We start from the raw sequence: 19,576 nt of genomic DNA, 5'->3' as shown, positions 1-19,576 counted from the left end.
TGTAGAAATCCACATTACCATAGAGATTTTATCAGGAATTCATATATATATATTATTAAAAGAATATTGTTAAAACATTAAAATGGGCTTATATCGGGTCCAAGGAAGACTATAACAGCAGTCATACTCACTGGGGTAGGTGTTTACATTGGTATAGATAAGATTTGATAACTAAAGCCCATAGGTAAATTATCCAGCCTTGTGCCTATTTTTAAAAATAAAGTTTAATTGGAACACAGTTGTATTTATTTTGTATTGTATAATATACATTAAGTGACCACTTAATGCAAATTTATTGTCTCACAGCTTTTGTTGTTTAGGAATATGGCCACAATTTAGCTAGATCTATTTTCAGGGTTTTACCAGCTGAAATCAAAATGTTAGCTAGAGCCGCAGTTCTCATCTAAGACTTGGGAATCTCTTCTAAGCTCACTGGTTGTTCGAATTCATTTCCTTAAAAATGAATAACTGAGGTCCTTGCCTTCCTATTAATTGTTGGCTAGGGAGCAGTCTTCTATAGAATGTTTCTCTTTGTTATATGATCCCCAGTTTACAGCTATAGATAGATGTTTGTTTTCTTCCAGACTATTAGGAATGGAGATCTCTGACCCAGGTTTCTTTTCAAGTCTTTTCTGATTAAGTCAGACCCACCTGGGGTAATCTCCTTTGTGATTAACTCACAGGCAACTGATAGTTAGTAAGCTAATCATAGGAATGATATTCCTCTTTATTCGTGGATTTCATCCACTCAGTGGGATGGGATTATGCAGAGTGTTTCCACCAAAATGTGGAAATCTTGGAGTCCATCTTAGAGATTTTATTTTTGTTGTTGTTGTACTACATAAAGCAATGTTCATTCATTTATAAATTCTGTGGCTGCTTTTTTGCTAAAACAGCAGAGTCAAGTAATTTTAAGAGACTGACCTTCAAAACCTAAATATTTACTAACTGGCACATTACTGAATGTTTGTAGACTTCTGATATAGATAAGCTGTCATGTCCAGACTGGTGATCCATTGTACCTACTTGGAATGGCAGATAACAAAGAAGTTAACCAACTTTTAATAGGAATGCCAGTCAGGAAAGTGTACTTACATTTTTTGAATAGGTGAACATAAAGCAGTTTTAACACAGGAAGGTAATTGTTAGTTGATTGTGGATGCTGTCAGTTAGTGCTTAAACAGATAGCAGAAACCATTGATAACAGGCTTTCTTCCCCCTATATGAGATTAGAGGAGAAAGCAGAATCGTAGTATGGCAATGATGTGTCTTGTTATTTTTTGTCTTGATTTAATAACCAGAATGTTATAGGTACTTATGTGGTACAATGTACTGCCTAATAAGAGTACATATTCATTTATTTCTTTTAATTTTAGGATGCTGAGAGTAATCCACTTTGTCGTCGTCTTCAGCTGAAAGATATCATTCCCACCCAAATGCAGAGGCTTACTAAATACCCACTTCTTTTGGATAACATTGCCAAATACACAGGTACAGCATTCTCCCTGAAATAAAAAAAAAAAAAAAATCTAATCCAATCTTCTTTAGACTGTTGGATTTAATGTATCCATTAGTAGCTATAGTGAGAGTTTGGCAAACTGTGGGGATTATGGTCCAAATCAGGCACACTGCCTATTTTTACAAATAAAGTTTTATTAAACACAGGCTTACACAGCCTTACCTATCTGTTTACATAGTGTCTCTGCCAGCTTTTATACTGCAATAGCAGTGTTGAATAGTTGCAAGAGAGGCCATTAGGTCTGTAAAGTATAAAACAATTATCTGATTTTTTATAGAAAAAGTTTGTCCATCCTCATTCGAGCATATATATTTGTTTAAAGAACATCTATATTGGGTTGAAGAGATGTTTTATATCTATATATGTAGTTCTACTAAGTTAAACCAATGTGCTATCATTCCAGCTCCTGTTTTGAAACATGAAGTAAATCTGAGTTTCTCAGTTTAGCTTTAGGCTCTTATACTTTTTTTAAATTAATATTTGTGCAGTCTAATTCCTATTTCTATGTCTGAGAATTTGCATAATTGAGAAACATTCGTACCTGTTAATTTTTATACCTTATTATATCTGTTCAGTATAGCTGGACCATTGTTTAGAGGACTATAATTCTGAATGTTCTGATTTTGGTATCCCTTAGGCAAAGTGTAGCCTCAGCACATTTTGGTGAACTTTATCTTCTATTTTAATGATATAAACATTGTAATTGATTTTCTTTCTTTAGATATAATCTCAAATTCAAAGCAACTTGTTTTGGAATTTTTTTGAATTGTGTTACTTAAAAAATATTGCTTTAACAGGGCCACTGGACATAATTATATAGGCTCTGCACTATGAAATTCCAGGGGGAAAAGAGGGTCCTGTTTATATAGCTTACAAAATGAGTTGAGACCTTCCGCCTGTAGTGTGTAATATTGTGATCATTATATTTTATGTAATGCATAATTTCTGAATTTAGGGTTCTATATTATAGTTTCTTTTTAAAGATGAAAACCTATGTTTTAAAGTACTGTCATCAGGTGTTTTCCCAAAAGATCTAAAATTTGGCGTACTATATAAAGCAACATAGCCACATCAGTGTTTATAGCAGCACAATTCACAATATCCAAATTATGGAATTTACCCAGTTGAGCCCATCAATAGATGAATGGATTAAGAAATTATGGTGTGTATATATACATATATATATATATGTATGTATATATACACAATGAAGTTCTATTCAGCCATTAAAAAGAATGATATCATGGTGTTCACTGGTAAATGGATGGAAATGGAGAATATCGAGCCAAGTGAAATAAGCCAAATTCAGAAACTTAAAGGTGGAATGTTTTATCTCATATGCGGAAGCTAGAGTAAAATAAAGGAAAGGGGAAGGGAAGGATAAGATTATATAAGGAACAAGTCAAATGCATTAATTAATAGAAAATCTAAAGGAAGTCTAGTGTAGTAGAGGCAGGTGGGGAAGGAACAGAAGGGAAAAGGGTGAAGGAAGGGGGATCATGAACTGAAATTGACTTCATGCATGAATGAGTTTTTTGGGATGAACCCAACTACTATTACAACCATAAAGCTCTATTAAAAAAAATCCAAGTTGTATGCCACTTACAAGCCTATATTTATAAATTTGAGAGAATACAATAAAGAAAACTATTTAAGAAATAGATTCTGATTTCTTTATCAAAAAGGGTTTTAAATAATGAATTAAATATACAATTTGTTTAGGCTGTATTTTTTACACTATATATGTTGATATGTAGTAATTCTTGAACCAGGTTAAAATAATAAATTATTTCAATACTGTAAAATTTTTCATCTGAATAAATCTAGTTTTTTGTTAAAAAACTTCAAATAAAAAAATTCTTGGTCACAATAAAAATAAGTAAAGTATTGTTATCAGAGGTCTCACCTATTCAAAGACTATCCAAATCGAGATTCTGCCATACATTTTAACCTACCATAAAAATATTTAGGGTCTTAGTATGTTCTTATGAACTGTTGAAATAAGATGAAATCTCATGTATATATTTATATATTTTTTCTTTTTTTAATTTTTCCTATTTTACATTCTGAATTTCTTCCCCATATTCAGAATGGCCAATGGAAAGAGAGAAGGTGAAGAAAGCTGCTGATCACTGTCGTCAGATCTTAAATTATGTAAATCAGGCTGTCAAGGAGGCAGAAAACAAACAGGTAAAAAGGAAAAGCAAGAAGATAAGGATGGCATTGAAAGAATATTAAATTCATATTACCTAGGATCTGTGAAATAATTGAAATTATCATTACATGATTGATGGGCAAGGACATTTGTTAGCTTTACATCTATACATGTAGTATGTGAGTCCAGATTTTTTTTTTTAGGTACTAGAGATTGAACCCAGGAGTGTTTTACCACTGAGTTACATCCCAAGCATTTTTTTATTTTTTATTTTGAGACACAGTCTTGCCAAGATCCTTTGCCAAGGATCTTCCAGTGTTGCTGAGGCTGGCCTCAAACTTGTAATTTTTCTTTCTCAGCCTCCTGAGTCACTGGGATTATAGGCATGTGCCATCACTCCCAGAAATTCAGATCAACTTGTTATATCAGAGTTGTATTTGACTCTTTTGAACATCTCTTGCTGTTTGTTTATTCATTTGTCTATTCTGTGGAACATACACTGTAGGCTGGGAGCAAGTCTAGGGGGATTAAGAAATTGAGCACAATAACTCTCCACATTGAACTTTTATCTAGTAGAATTAAAAGGCATTTGACAGATTATAGTACAAGCATTTTGAGTCAGTATTGGTAACTGTATGAAGGAGAATTTAAGGATACTATCAGTAAGTATCTCACTAGGAGGCCTAACCTTGTTTTGAGATGTTAGAATGACTTTCAGTAAAAGTTCCCTAGAGGAATTGAAGTTTGAATCAAGTTTGGAAGGATGAGTAGAAATGAGTCAAAACAACATGGAAAGGGACAACCTACAGGTATAGAGAGCAAGCAGTATGTGTGACATACAAAGCAAGTCCTGTCTGTTTGAGTAACAACTGTTAGATCAATGTGGATCGTGCCTATAAAGTAGTGAGAGTACTATAAAATGAGGTAAGGTAGGCCAGAGGCAAACAACAGAGGGTTCTTTCAACCATTTTAAAGTCTTTGATTTTTATTCCAAGAACAATAGGAATTTATTATAGACATGAAGACCTTGGAGGTGTATAGATTTTTACTGGGAGGTTTCATTCATACTCCTATGTGGAGGGTGGGTTGAAAGAGGTAGGTTTTAAGTGAGAGATACAAGTTAGGGGTCTGACCATAGTCCAGAATAACTGATGGTGGCTCTGAGAGAGACAGGAATTGGAGGAATATTTAGGAGATGAAATTGGCAGGATTTGGTGATTGATTCAGAGAAAGATTTGAGGAGAGGCTATGTCAAGAATAAACACAGGTTTCTGGCTTGCATATGTGGATGGTCAGGAGGAGTGGAGATAGATCTGAGGAGGTGGAGAGATGCAGTAATTAGTTACCTATGTGGGTCCACCTTTAAGAGGACTATACTGAAGATAAATTTTCAGATTGTGAATATACAGAGGCTAATTGAACCCATGGAAATGAGTGTAATATCTTAGGAGCTAAGTATGGTGACAACTTTGTTGGTGAGGCTGTAGAACAACAGTGTAGGTACTTTCTAATGTATTGTTTGGAGGGTAAAAAGATAAAACCTAAGGGAAATTTGGCAATATTTATCTAAATTAAATGCACATACCCTTTGACCCATTTCAAGAGAAATGAAGGTGTATGCCTACAAACAGACTTACCGGAATGTTTATGGCAGCTTTATTCATAACAACTAAGAATTCATCAGATGGAGAGTGGATAAACCAACTGTGGTGCAGTCATAAAATAGAATACTGCCAGGGGATAAAAAGGAGTGAATCTCACATTATGCTGATTGGAAAGAAACCAGACACAAAGGAATACTTATATATAAATAACTATTTATATAAACTTCTAAGAGGCCAAATTAATCTATGGTAGGAAAAGTATCAGAAAAATGGGAATGTGGAGGATAACTGGGAAGAAGTAGAAGGAAACTTTCTGGGGTGATGGTAATATTTCATATCTTGATAGGAGTTTGAATTGCATGGGTATATGCATTTATCAAATATTATGTAAAGATACACTTAAAATATGTGCACTTCACCTTATTAAATTTTACTTAAAGAACTCTACACAGATATTGAACTTCTGTTTATGAAATGCATGCTGCAGTATTTAGGAGAGGTGTATACTTAGATCTATGATTTCGAGATGCATCCAAAAGACAAAATGGATTGATTTGATAGATACAGGAAGAATTGATGGATAAATATGTAATAAAACAAAACAAATGTTAATTGTGGAATGTAGGTAGTGGGTATGCATGTATTCATGACACAATTTCAAACTTTTCTGTGTATTTGAAAATTTCATAATGTTGAAGAAAAATGCACATAACCTTTGATTCAGTGTTTTTATCTGGAAATTTATCCTGAAGATATATATGCACAAGTGTACAAAGGCATATGTTTAAGGTCTTTCTATTACAGTATTATTTGTTATTAGAGAAGACTGGTAGTCATCAAAATGCCTATTAGTAAGAGGTGGTTAAATTATAGTTCATTCAGTTAAATATTATTCATAGTCTTTGAAAAAACATGAGACTTCTCTCTCTATATGTGCTAATATGGAACAATCTCCAAAATATATTTCCTATCACCTACCCCTTCTAATACACACCACACACATGAAATACATATATTAATCTGCCAATTGAATGAAGAATACCAGAAAAATAGATGTGTGAATATATTATACTACCACATCTTAAAAGCGTGTGTATACGCACATAACACACACGGTTGTATATACATGTATTCTCTTTGAATAGGATTTTTCTTAATGGCCATCCAAGAAATAGATATTAGTGCTTTCTTTAGAGACAATTGGGAATAGAGAGAGGGCAAAAGAACAGGGTTGTTTGCCATACTAACCTTCAGAAATTTGTACTATCCATATGATTTACATATTCAGAAGTATAAGGTAGTTAAAAGGCCAATGAGTTTGAAAAGAAGATTGAGAAGGGACAGGCAAGGAGGAGGAAGGAAAACTACTCCTGAATATTTTTCTGCAAAATGCCTTTCGTATTTAAGAAATTTTATGCAGGTTATTTGAACGTAAACTTTATTCCACTTTCAAGACAGAGAGTGTTAATAATAGTTGAATGTAAATGGTATGTGTTATGTTAATAGAGTATAATAATGCTAAAGCCAAAGAGGTGTTTTAAGATAGAATGGTTGTTAGTTATGTCTAGTGTTGCAGTGAGCTCAGTTCAACACAGATTAATTATGTCCACTTGGTGTGGAAACAGAGAGGTCATTGATGACCAAAGCAGTAACCTTGGCTCCATCCTGATTTTCAGCGCTTAGAAGATTATCAGCGTCGCCTTGATACCTCCAATCTGAAGTTATCAGAGTACCCAAATGTTGAAGAGCTCAGGGTGAGAGATGGTCTAATCATAATTTTAAAAATAAAATAGAATGTACTAAAGACCTGGCAGGTAATTAACATCTTAGTGGGAATATTCATCACTTGAAGGAGTTCTATATCATAGATTATCTTTATTTATGATTTTATTCTGCCTTTTATATGTCTTATCTGTGTAAGAATTATTTTTGTCTTTAGACCATTTTGTGAAAAACTATAATTTTACATGACAGGAATTGTCAGGAGACTAAGGAACACTAATTATTAGTAATATTACTGTATTCTTTCTCTCTCTTTTTTTTTAAACTATTTATTTATTTATTTATAATGGTGCTGGGCACATGCTAGGCAATCACTCTACCATTGAGCTACATCCCTGGCCCATTTTATTATGTTCTATAGCTTGTTTACTACAAGAACTTTCCAGATCATTGAGTAAAGCAGAATAACTTAATTATTTTTCTGTGAAGCTCTTGAAAAACATAAAAACTTGAAACCATTGCAGGAATAATAGTGTTTTCTAATTGCACCACTTGTATGTGGACTTTTATACTAATAAACTTTTTAGGCGTGATGAGTCTTTCTTATACCATTTCATTAAGTGGTTGTTTTGGCAGATTCGTTTGGTGACTATTTAAAATAGATTTCTGTGTCACATGTAACAGTTTATCAAGAAGCATGCTAATGTACTTATTCCATTGATTTCCAAAAAGATTTTCCAAGAGCTGCTAATGCTAAAAAATGATTCTCTTTACTAAAAAGCTACTGATTTTAGAGTAAGCATGAATAATAGTACTTGGACTTTTCATGGTGAATGTTGTGCCTTAAAGCTTTATTTGCAATTAGAACCTTTGGACTCAGAAGCCTCTTATAGATAAGCATGTACATCACCCTCATCCAGTTATTGTAGTTAAGAGATGGATTGGGAATGAGTTGGTTTACTGTTTGTTATCATAAGCTATTATCTCTTTGGAGTGAGAGTTGAAAGATAATACTCTTGAATGTTTTTCTCCAAGATGCCTTTCCTATTTAAGAGATTTTATGTAGATTAATTTTTTAAAAGTTTTTTAAAATTATACTTTAAATTGTTTTGCACAGTGGGGACACACACACGCACACACACAGAGGGTGCGGGGCAGGGAGAGAGAGAGAGAGAGAGAGAGAGAGAAAGAGAGAGAGATATGCAGGTTACTTTAATGTAAACTATTCCATTTTCAAGACAGAGAGCATAATAATAGTTGAATGTAAATGGTATTCATTATATTAAGAATGTTTTGAAAAGAAACTAAATTATACAGAATACCTTCTCATTGAGTGCTTGGAAATAATTTGCATGTAACTCTCTTTACTTTGGCAGAATTTGGATTTAACAAAAAGGAAGATGATTCATGAAGGACCATTGGTCTGGAAGGTGAATAGAGACAAAAGTATTGGTGAGTCTGATATTATCTGTCAGTTTTGAGAAGAGTGGAAAAAGGAAAAGAATAAGAATTTCATTTTACCAAAGGGAAGAAGAAAGAACCATTTACAATTTTCCCTTAAGAGAGTTAGCAATGCTATTTAGAGGACTTCTATTTGTGTTATTTGTTATGTGTGTGTGTGTGTGAAATATTCATTTAGGAATGCAGCAGAAAACTTTTTCATGATTCAGTCCCATTTCCATCATTATTGTATTCTAATGAATCTTTATAATCAGCTTTTTTTTTAGACCATTACCTCTCAAATTATATGTGGTGAGAGAATATTGTTCTTTAGTTCTTATTGGTTACAGACTTACTTTGGTAAAACACAATAAAAATTAAAAAAAAAAAAAAAGAAAGAAAGAAATCATAGGGCTGGGGATATTGTTCAGTGACAGAATGCTTACCTAGCATGAATAAGGCCCTTGGTTGATCCCCACCACAGAGAGAAAGGAAGGAAGAGAGGGAGGGAGGAAGGAATACCAATGTCAATTTTCAAATTTATTAGCTTTATCAGAAATAAAATTTCTCAACCAGGTACAGAGGTGCGCACTTGTAATCCCAGTGGCTTTAGGAGGCCGAGGCAGGAGGATTGCAAGTTCAAAGCCGGTCTTAGCAACTTAGTGAGGCACTTAGCAACTCAGCAAGACCCTGCCTCTAATAAAATATTTAAAAAGGGCTAGGGATGTGCCTCAGTGGTTAAGCATCCCTGGGTTCAATCCCCAGTATGGAGAAAAAAAAAATTTCTCTGACATTCTTTTAAAATTTATTAAACATATCTCAGTTTCTGTACTTATTACCTTTTCTACATCTTTATTTCTAGATCTGTACACATTGCTGCTGGAGGACATTCTTGTTTTGTTACAAAAACAGGATGATAGGCTGGTGTTAAGGTGTCATAGTAAGATTCTGGCATCTACAGCTGATAGCAAACACACATTTAGTCCTGTCATTAAGTTGAATACAGTGTTGGTTCGACAAGTGGCAACGGGTGAGTATGTCCACCAAAGGATAGTAACCTCCAGATTAATTATGAAGTTGCATCAGTAGTCACTGTTGTTTAAATAGCACAATTGGCTATTCTTAGGCAAATGAAATGCAGTTTATTTACTGTTTAGAAAGGAAATTTAAAGTTTATACCCCCAAATTACTTGGGATGCCTAGATTCTCTGAGTGATTTCTGCATTTAGAAATTTTTTTGCAGTTATTTTGGTCTTTATTCTATGTTCAAATCATTGATAAATGCCAATGAAGATAGTGCATTGAGAGGTAATCCCAATGAGAAGACGTTCATTAGAGTGGTATGTTTTTTGATAACTGAAGAGGTGTGTGTAGTTTGGGTTTATTAAAGCCAGTTTAGGTTGGCAAGTTGTATTTTAACTGTATTACAATGATCCTTTTCAAAACTTGTTAGTTATATGAAGGCAAAGTAAATTTATGATATCTTTTTTCTCAATACTCACTGAATGTTATTGACAACTTAGCAAAGGGGCAGTTCAAAATAAATGCAAAAGAATAATAGCATTCAGTTTAGTAATTTAGATTTTGACATCTTTTTCTAACAACTGTGGAATTTAGTGTTAATTTTTATAATCTTTGTTCTATTGAAGTGTAACATATGTAGTAAAACATACAGTAAGTTGCTCATAATTAAAATATACAGCTTGATGAATTTTTGCAATGTGAGCATATTCAACCTTTATCTAAATTAAGACCCTAGAAATATCCCTTATGAACTCTCTAGATCATATTAGTAAATAAGTTTTGTCTTGTTCTTTTCCAGACAACAAAGCTTTATTTGTCATCTCCATGTCAGACAACGGAGCCCAAATTTACGAATTGGTGGCACAGACAGTCTCTGAAAAGACTGTGTATGTATTAGATTTAGCTTCTTTGTTCTAATTAACATTTTTTATTATCCCAAGGATAATATTCCATGAACTTGTTTTTATAATAGACTTTATAAACCAAAACCTATATTGAAACTAAGCACTTCTTCTATATTCTTTTTTTTTTTTTTTAATGTGGTACTGGGGATTGAACCCAGGGCCTTTTGAATGCAAGGCAAACACTTTACCAACTTATCTATATCCCCAGCTCTCCTCTATATTCTCTTAGAAACATTCCTCTAAGAACTTGTTCCTTTTAACATTGATGTCTTTTGATTCTGTTCTATTACAAGTAAATTTTCTAAAGAAAAATTTCTCAGAAGTATCAAGTGAATTGTTTTACTGGGTAATATGCCCATGTTAGAATTTTCTTTCAGGGGTGATTTTGGAATCTTAACTTAATAGTGTGTTGCCAGAATAATAGTCTCTGGCAGAGTGGGGAGTTTTTGCTTCGGTTAGTTTGGTTTCTGTTTCACTTTTATTTTTGCTTTCTGAGTGTATTTCTTTTTTCCTTTGCTTCTTGTATTTTGGATTTCTTTCAAACTTCGTGAAGCTGGCAGGACCTAATCTGTCGAATGGCTGCTTCAGTGAAGGAGCAATCCACAAAGCCAATTCCATTACAGTCACCAGCTTGCGAGTAAGTGTTCCTTGGTGTTGTAATAAGACTTATTTTGTAGTTTTGGTCAGAAAAGAGATGGGTAATTCTTATATTTGTTTGCAGTGATGTTTAGGTACCTCATGAAGCTGAAAGATTATTGTTGTTGTTTTCTTCCTACAGAGGAGACAATGATGAAGAAGAATCACCAAAATTAAAAGTAGAACAGCATGGCATTTCAGTCACCGGTCTACAAAGTCCAGGTAAACTTATCTCTTAGGATAAGAATGGGGGCTGGGGATGTAGCTAGCTAAGTGGTAGAATGCTTGTCTACCATGCATGAGGCTCTGGGTTCAGTCCTCAGCACCATCAAACACAAAAACTGATAAGAATGAACAAATGTAGCCTATTACCTATTGAAATTACCTAAAGAAAGTTTGAAACTTTTGGTTTACACAGGTGCTGGCATCAGCTGTACAATTTAACAAACTCAACTTGTAAACTTTCTGTGTGCCAGTATAACATTGCTTTACGTGTTGTGTATTTTACTTGATGCTTTGTAACTTATGTGCTGTTTTTTTCTAAGTATTTTCTGAATGCTTAAACTTTTTGTTGAAATATACTCTACCTTTTCTGTTCCACTAAACAGACAGAGATTTGGGATTAGAGTCTCCCTTAATATCATCAAAACCTCAGTCTCATTCACTGAGTATCTCTGGGAAATCAGAGGCAGATGATCTTTTTGTGACTGAGAGACAGTTTGCAAAGGAACAGCATACAGATGGGACACTAAAGGAAAGTGGAGAAAATTATCAAATAACAATCCCAGATCCACACTTGCCTGTCTCAGAAGAACGGTGGGCATTGGATGCACTAAGGAATTGTAAGTTCTATTCATAAGTTACTGCAGATACCTATTAAGTACCAGCATTCTATAATGTACTGAACAGCCATTTAGGAAGAATCCAAAGGTGTATAAACTTTTCCCTTCAAGATATTTACAGTCTAATTGGAAAGATGATAGAAACCCCTACCCACCCTACCTGTACCTTTTTAAGGAAACATTCAAACAGTAACAATGCAGATATGTCAGAATTGATTTGGGTTAGAATGATCAGAGAAAGGCATTAGAGAACAAGAAAGATGTGATTATTGTCTTGAAGGATGGGTAAGATTCAGACAGGTGCATAGAATAGAAGCCATTTAGACCAGAATACTGGTAAGACCAAAAGCATCAGCAGGAAACTGTGCAAGTGTTCAGAGACAGTAAGCAGGCTAGCTGGCCTATGGTAGAGGCTGTAAGTTACAGGACTATGGGAAAGGTTGAAAAAAGAAAAAATGTGCTGTTCAGCCCAGCCATTGTGAACTTTGAATACCAAATTGGGCACTCTATACTTCAAGGATAGCATATTACCATGTTTTAAGAGCCTTTTCAAACTACACATATTCTTCTACCTTTCTTATGGAAATTATCATATTATCTACCACATATTATTGCCACACACAAACCCCACTCTATTAGTTGCCCCCTTCCCTCTCTGTACTGGTTGAGAATCACTGTTACAAACAGGAAGATACATCTCTCAGGTGTAATAAGGTGGGGAAAAGTCCAAGAACAGTTGGTATAGCTGTAGAGAACCATTTGAGGTTTTTAAACTAGGGTATAAATGAAAAAAGATTAATTGGGCTAAAAGTCATACAAGGATTTGAAGGGAAAGAGGCTTAGAGTGATATGCTTACTAAGTAAGTTATTATAGTAGTCTGGATTTGAGCCTGAAAGGGTTTGGACTAGAATGGTTTTAGGAGTAGAAATGAAGTTAAGGAATCATTAAATACTTAGAACGTTTGACTTATTTGGATATGAGGGCAAAGGAAAGCAAAAATGTAAAGATAATTTCAATATTCTAGTCAGAATACCACCTTCCCTACCTCTTTTTGCCCCACTTGATGATTTGGCACAGATTATGGGCTCCATTTTAAGTCATGTCAACATTTAGTTAATGAGTGGCAAACCATTCAAGAGAAAGTGACTAGCACAAAGTTGGCATTTCAGGGAGATATTTGAGTGTCAACACCATAAGAATTCATGACACCTCTCAGGAAGTGAATGTAGTGAAAGACAGAAGAGAGGGTTAGACACTCAGACACATGTGGAAACTAATTTCCTAAAGAAACATAAGATAGAAATTAAGCCCAGGATGAAAGTAGGGATTTAGTTAAAGTTATTTAAAAGCTAAGGATTGAGCTCAGGGGCACTTAACCACTGAGCCACATCTCCAGCCTGTTTTATTTTTTATTTTGAGACAGGGTCTCACTAAGTTGCTTAGGGCCTCTTTAAGTTGATGAGGCTGGCTTTGAGCTTACATCCTCTTGCTTTAGCCTCCCAACTGCTAAATTACAGGTATGCACTGATGCACCCTTCTAGTCTTGGTGATCTCTGATAGTTTGACTAACATTGCCCTAGAACTCTGTCATTGTACGAGTGACTTCAACATAAATTTTATTAGTTCATTCATAGTTTAATTGGTTCTTATTTTCTACAACATATAGAAGCTATACAACTAGTAAGATAATTTTTAAAAACCAAATGAATATCTTCTTATCTTTGGAGATTAGATATACTACTACCAAAAAATAGGAATTAAATTATTACAGGGCAATTTTATTTTCTTCTTCACCATGTAGGGAGATTCTTTGTATTATTAATAATGATAAATGTTCTATGTGGCTAATAAAACTAGAAAAAATAATGCCTATGTATATAGTGTTCTCCTGGAAAAATCAGAAATTTTAGCTTTTTTTGTTTGTTTGTCTAGTTTAGACAGCCTTTCAACATCTTTAAGTACCTTTTGAGTTTTAGTCCACTTATATAGAAAACAAAATAGAGACATGATGTTGGTATTTGGGGTTTTTTTCCTAAAGAGGAGTACCTCCCTATTCATGATGCTTAACTCTTGTTGAGTCTAGTTTAATGTTAAGTCATTTGTAGAAGATGATGCTTTTTTTTTTAAAGGTTATTGTATAAAATGGGTATTTTGGCAACATGTTATTAAAAGGTGCTTAGATTTGGAGATGATTGGAAACTCGGCTACCTGATTCTGGCTGTCTGAGGCTATGGTTATAAATATGCTTTCCTTTTTTTTTTTTTTTTTTCTCTTTCCCCCATTCTAAATCTTTAGTGGGTCTGTTGAAGCAGTTGCTGGTACAGCAGCTAGGTTTGACTGAGAAGAACACTCAGGAAGACTGGCAGCGTTTCCCAAGTTACAGGATAACCTCTCAGGGGGTTCAGGCAGATAGTGAAATCCAGAACTCTGAAAATACAAAGGCTTATCCTGGTGAAGGACAGATGCCCTTTAGAACTGGAACTGGTGACATGGCAGCTTGTTACAGTCCACGGACTTCAACTGAATCTTCTGCTCCACGGGATTCAGTGGTACTGGCATCCCAAGATAGCCAGGCAAGTAACATTTTAGTAATGGACCACATGATTATGACCCCAGAGATGCCTGCCACAGAGCCAGAAGGGGGTCTTGATGAGAGTGGAGAGCACTTTTTTGATGCCCGTGAAGCACATAGTGATGATAATCCATCAGAAGGTGATGGAGCAGTTAAAAAGGAGGAGAAGGATGTTAATTTACGCATCTCAGGCAAGTTTCTTTCGCATTTAAACTTTGATTTTGATTATTGTTAATGTTTTGTATGCTGGAATGAATGTTATTTGTGTTTGCATATATGTCTACATGTGTGTAGTACATATTCCTCATTCAATAAATAATTCCTGAATCTACTTATACCAGACCTCATGCTAGGGGCTAAGAGATACAACAGTATATAAAATGCAGAAAAAGTCTCCTCATGAAGCTTGAGTACCAGTAGGGGAAAGAGTAATGGTAAATAAGAAAACAAATTAAGGGCTGGGATTGTGGCTCAGCAGTAGAGTGCTCACCTAGCATGTGTGAGGCCCTGGGTTTGACCCTCAGCACCACATAGAAATAAATATATAGAATGAAGGTGTTGTGTCCAACTACTTCTAAAAACTAAATGTTAAAAAAAAAATAAAACAATTAAGTAGATGTCAGATAATGAGAAGCATTAGAAAGAAAAATGTTGGGATACAGGGGTATAGAGTAATGAGGCAGATAGGGATTGGAAAGAGGACCTCTGTCAAGTAGTACCTGAGTGAAGTGAGGGAAAAGCCACGTGGATACCTGGGAGCAGTGTTCCCGCAGAGGGCAGAGGAGTCAAAGCTGCATGTCAGGAACAGGCTTTTTGTATTTAGGGAGTGTTTACAGGGCAGGAAGAAAACGGTAAGAAACCAAGTAAGAGAGGTATTTGGCAGGGGAGGTGGTGACAAGATCATATTGGGACTTTGTAGTTTCTAGCTCTAAACTTTTAAAATGCCAACTAATATGAAATTATTCACAGGTTACCTTGAAAGCTTGCCAGGTTTAGCTTTAATCTGAAGTGAGAAAATTCTGATGGATTTAAAACTAAGCTTGGGTGTTAATGGCTTTTCCCTTTGTTAATAGCATTTCAGATTGTCAGCATATAACCCCATCTCTATTTTCTATTTTCTGATGTCCTGATAGCAGTACTAATCTCATCTAACTATTCTGACTCCATCAATAGGAAACTGTTTGATCCTCGATGGCTATGAAACGGTGCAGGAGAGCTCCACAGATGAGGAGGTTGCTTCCTCATTTACCCTGCAGCCTGTGACAGGCATCCCTTCTATGGACTCCACTCACCATCAGCAGCATTCTCCCCAGAATGCTCATTCTGATGGGGCAGGTTCACCATTCACCCCAGAATTCCTGGTCCAGCGGCGCTGGGGAACTATGGAAGATTCCTGTTTTGAGATCCAGAGCCCCTCCTCTTATACAGATTCACAAAGCCAGATCATGGAGTACATTCATAAGATAGAGGCTGACCTTGAACACTTAAAGGTACTTCCCACTTGAGCATCCACAAGACTTGATTATTCAAGAAACACACTTAGCAGAGAGGATGTATGGAATGACTGAAATGCTCATGTTGATAAACTTTTTCAGGTTCTAAAACCATATGTTTTCTTTGACCATTTTCATGAGTAAGCATGGATAAAAAGCTAAGATCGATACTGTTTATTTTGTGACAAATCAAAAAGAATAGAAAAAGTTATAGTTCTATAACTATGGTTTGTGTGGGTTTCTCAAGAAGCTTAAAGTGCTTGGGGCAGCTGGCTACCCTCCATCAGATGACAGTAACAGTAAGCTGAGCTGGGTGGTGCTTACACAGTTGTGAATCTCAGCAGGGAAATGCTCTGACTTGCTGTAACCTGTTAATTATCTGTGACTCGCTAAGTAATGTTCGTAGTTTCCCAGATGCCAGGATGGGTAGAATTTGGCTTCAGTGGCTTCTGTAATCCAGAAACTTGAACATTAATGCAATTCTTTAAAACTAGTAATTGAAGATATTACTGTTTCAAAACTGACTTGTATGGCCTATTCAGGTTGAATAGGACCCTATTCAGGTTGGCCCCTAGTAGACAACACTACTAGAGCCCACGTGCTTTTTCCTGACATGGTTTAGTTGAAAGGCTTTAGGAATAGATTTAATGTGTTCTTAGCCTTTTAGCTCAAGACTGGTCTCCCTTAGCTTTTCTTTTAATTTCATATGATAGATTTTCACCTCTTCATATGATTATATGTGATATCATCCTATGGCTGATGAGATGAGATAGCCAGAAAACCACTGTGGGCAAGTTGTTTATATAGTTTATGCCACAGGGGGTGGGGCCATTTTCAGGGTGACTTCTGTGATAGGAGAATTGCCTTTACTGGGTATCCCCCTCTGCTTTCATTTTACACGGGAAGGTTTTAAGCTATTAATTCAAGGAAGAAATGGGAAAAGGAAATTTACTTTTTGCCCCTGCTAACAAAATTTGTTTTTCTTATAATGTCCAAATGAAAAACCTGTGGTTTTGTTTTACAGAAGGTTGAGGAAAGTTATACCATTCTTTGCCAAAGGCTGGCTGGATCAGCCCTCACAGACAAGCACTCAGGTATGTGAAATTATGGGTTCCCAACTTTAGCATCATCCTGCCTGAACAGTACACTGAATGAAATGATTTATTATTCTTTAAAATGAAAACCTTCCGAGATTCCATTTCTTTTCTGTCTTTAAAAACCATTTGTTTCTAAACATCATAAATCAAGCAAAAGCTCTTGTCTGCTGACTCTGCTATTCCTTCTCGCAGAAGAACTGCAGTTGTCAGTTCCCATGCTATACTCTCTTCCTTCTCTCTCTCCACCTTTTCGAAAGCAGAAGGTGGAGCTGTGGGAGGTCTGGTAAATCACAGATTCAGGGTGAGATGTGCTGGTGTGACTCCCTTGTATGGAGGGTTGTTCCTCAGGTCCTGCTGTGCTTTCATGCCTCTTCTGACAGGGACAGGGTCTCCCCTTGACTGCGGTTGGGTCTGTTCAGTGCAGCAGTTTATATTCATTTGCTTGTATGCTTTTGGGTACGCTTTTATGCTTTTTTGATTCAGAAACAAATGTATAACTATGCCTACAGATTTCATGGTATTCTTTGCAGTGTTCATTTGTTCTTAAGCAGGTTTCCACATATCTTTATGTTTTCTCAGATAAAAGTTAAAGCCGAGTGTCCTGGAGGTGACTGCAGGTTGTTGGATTTTGAGCATTGGCCTTGTATCAACCACATCCTGGTTCCAGTGTGGACACAGAGAGAGTGTGACAGAGGATCTGCCTGTGAACCACTTGGGATTAACCATGTCCTGAGGTGTCCAGAGCAGGACTAGTTCTTCACAGTCTGGCAGCTGCACTGGTCTGTCAGTGAGGGAACGTCTATTCTCTCACTCTCCTCTCCTCACTGTCGGAAAGTCGTTTTGATTCAGAACAAAAACCAAATGTATAGAGCTTTGGGTGTAGGATATGAAATTGTACTTAGACATAAGAAAAAGAAAATCAGATGTATTTATTTGACTTCATTCCGTATTTGAAAGCACATTTTAATTTTTATTTGCCTTGTTTTATTTTAATTGAGTAGTGAGAGTTCTGGCCCTTTGTATTTAGTACACCCAAGGATCAATTGCTCCTGAAGTGAAAAGGTCAGGATGGGGTATTAGGAGGTTGGGTAGAGAGGAGATGAAGCAGAGGGAGGAAAAGCATCTCATCTTCACTAATTGTGTTCCATACTCTCTGCTGTGCAGCAGGCTGATTTTCTGAGGGTCACCTCAAAGGCATGGTGGTCCCTATGTGCAGAAGATGTGAGCTATGTGTTGCCCAGAGGTCAGAGAGTAGTGGGCTTCCTCCTACCCTAATGCAAGCACTGCTTCTCTGTAGCTGGAATATACCCCCAATTAACAGGAATCCTCAACATACTAAATAGCAGGCACTTGAAAATGGGTGTATTCTCTTCTGTTGTCATCTTTTCTAATGAGGGTTGGGATTTGGGAGGGAGAGGAAAACAAATTTTTTATTTTCTTGACTATAAATTTGTTATTCTTGGTATTGTTTCATTTTTATAATTCTACATTAGACTTTGGCACTTGTAAAATCATTCCTGCAGATTAAGCAGGAAGTAAGAACAAATAAATGGAAATGCTTCAGTGGTGGTGGGGGTTGCTAAGGAAGGGTGGGATGGGGGTGGGTAAAGAGTTTGGGAAGGTTATCTAAAATGAATCACTACTGAGTTGAACCATGGCTGTCTTAAGCCACGGGTACTGCTGATTATAAGGCCAGTAAAATATTAGTACCTGGAGGTTTGACTCTAATTTTTTGCACTGATGTGCCAAAGGGCTCTTTGAGTCACGAGGAGAGCCAGGGTGGAGTGAAAAAGATGTGGTGGAGGAGGCAGAACTGCTCACACCAGCTCCAGAATCACTTCCTCTGACCTCACTGCCACAAACTCTGTCCATACTGGGCCATGACTGACCTTAGGAATTGCAGACCAGAGCATACACTGGATACTGCAGGCAAAGTGTTGGTAACTGCCTGCTCTAGGATGAATAGCAGTATTGGCAGCACCTACAGAGGATATATATGTCAGAATTATAACTTGAGAACTCCTTCATTTATATTGGCTTTCTGTGGTTTTCTTTGTACATTAGGTAAATGTATTTCTGGAGTATTTTGCCAACTAAAATGAATTCATTTGTCAAAATTGTAAATTCTGTTAATAAAGAAGGAGTTCACTCATTGTTCACATCTTTCAGTAGTGCCCTCTGAACTCTGTGGGTAATCAGGATGTAATTTTTTTCTTCACTGCAGCCCCCTTCCTCAAAAACAGAAGCTTTCTCACCACAAATGGTGAGGATTCCCAACTACTTCTATAAACACCACTACAACTTAACAAGCTTAGCATCCAGATTCCTGTTTCTGTCCTTTCAAAACTGATCTATGTTTTTAGGTAGATCAACTTGGATCTTTGTACCTCATCTATAAATTGAAATTATATTTCAAGTCATAGGCCAAGTATAATTTAACTCAGAATGAAATTGAAAATGTTTAGAGGCAGAAGCTAACAAATAAGTGAAGCTTGGAATTTGGAACTTTTCTGTATCTCTTAGGAGAAGCAAGTAGAAACCAAATGGTTACATTGTGCTGCTGGAAA

At 35.9% G+C, this 19,576-nt stretch overlaps 1 protein-coding gene across 4 annotated transcripts in view; it reads left to right on the top strand.

Annotated features, from left to right (window-relative positions):
• Nucleotides 1-18,254, top strand: part of ARHGEF12 (Rho guanine nucleotide exchange factor 12) — a 140,122-nt gene extending 121,868 nt beyond the window's left edge. For 3 of the 4 annotated variants that reach the window (XM_081311300.1, XM_081311299.1, XM_081311301.1), the window contains exons 28-37: nucleotides 1,377-1,491; nucleotides 3,609-3,709; nucleotides 6,955-7,032; nucleotides 8,377-8,452; nucleotides 9,303-9,470; nucleotides 10,263-10,350; nucleotides 10,922-11,005; nucleotides 11,147-11,226; nucleotides 11,613-11,846; nucleotides 14,143-14,669. In XM_081311300.1, coding sequence (XP_081167426.1) covers nucleotides 1,377-1,491; nucleotides 3,609-3,709; nucleotides 6,955-7,032; nucleotides 8,377-8,452; nucleotides 9,303-9,470; nucleotides 10,263-10,350; nucleotides 10,922-11,005; nucleotides 11,147-11,226; nucleotides 11,613-11,846; nucleotides 14,143-14,654 — 1,536 coding nt within the window. In that variant the 3' untranslated portion in view covers nucleotides 14,655-14,669. Of the gene's footprint in view, nucleotides 1-1,376; nucleotides 1,492-3,608; nucleotides 3,710-6,954; nucleotides 7,033-8,376; nucleotides 8,453-9,302; nucleotides 9,471-10,262; nucleotides 10,351-10,921; nucleotides 11,006-11,146; nucleotides 11,227-11,612; nucleotides 11,847-14,142; nucleotides 14,670-15,592; nucleotides 15,910-16,936; nucleotides 17,007-17,588 lie in introns of those variants that run through there. The other variant, XM_081311302.1, reaches the window with a different exon arrangement.
• The last annotated feature ends 1,322 nt before the right edge of the window (nucleotides 18,255-19,576 follow it).

This window comes from Spermophilus citellus (genome assembly GCF_964194105.1).
Source record: "Spermophilus citellus genome assembly, chromosome: 2".
In the NCBI taxonomy this organism is placed as follows: Eukaryota; Metazoa; Chordata; class Mammalia; order Rodentia; family Sciuridae; genus Spermophilus; species Spermophilus citellus.
This window is presented reverse-complemented; position numbering and strand designations above follow the sequence as displayed.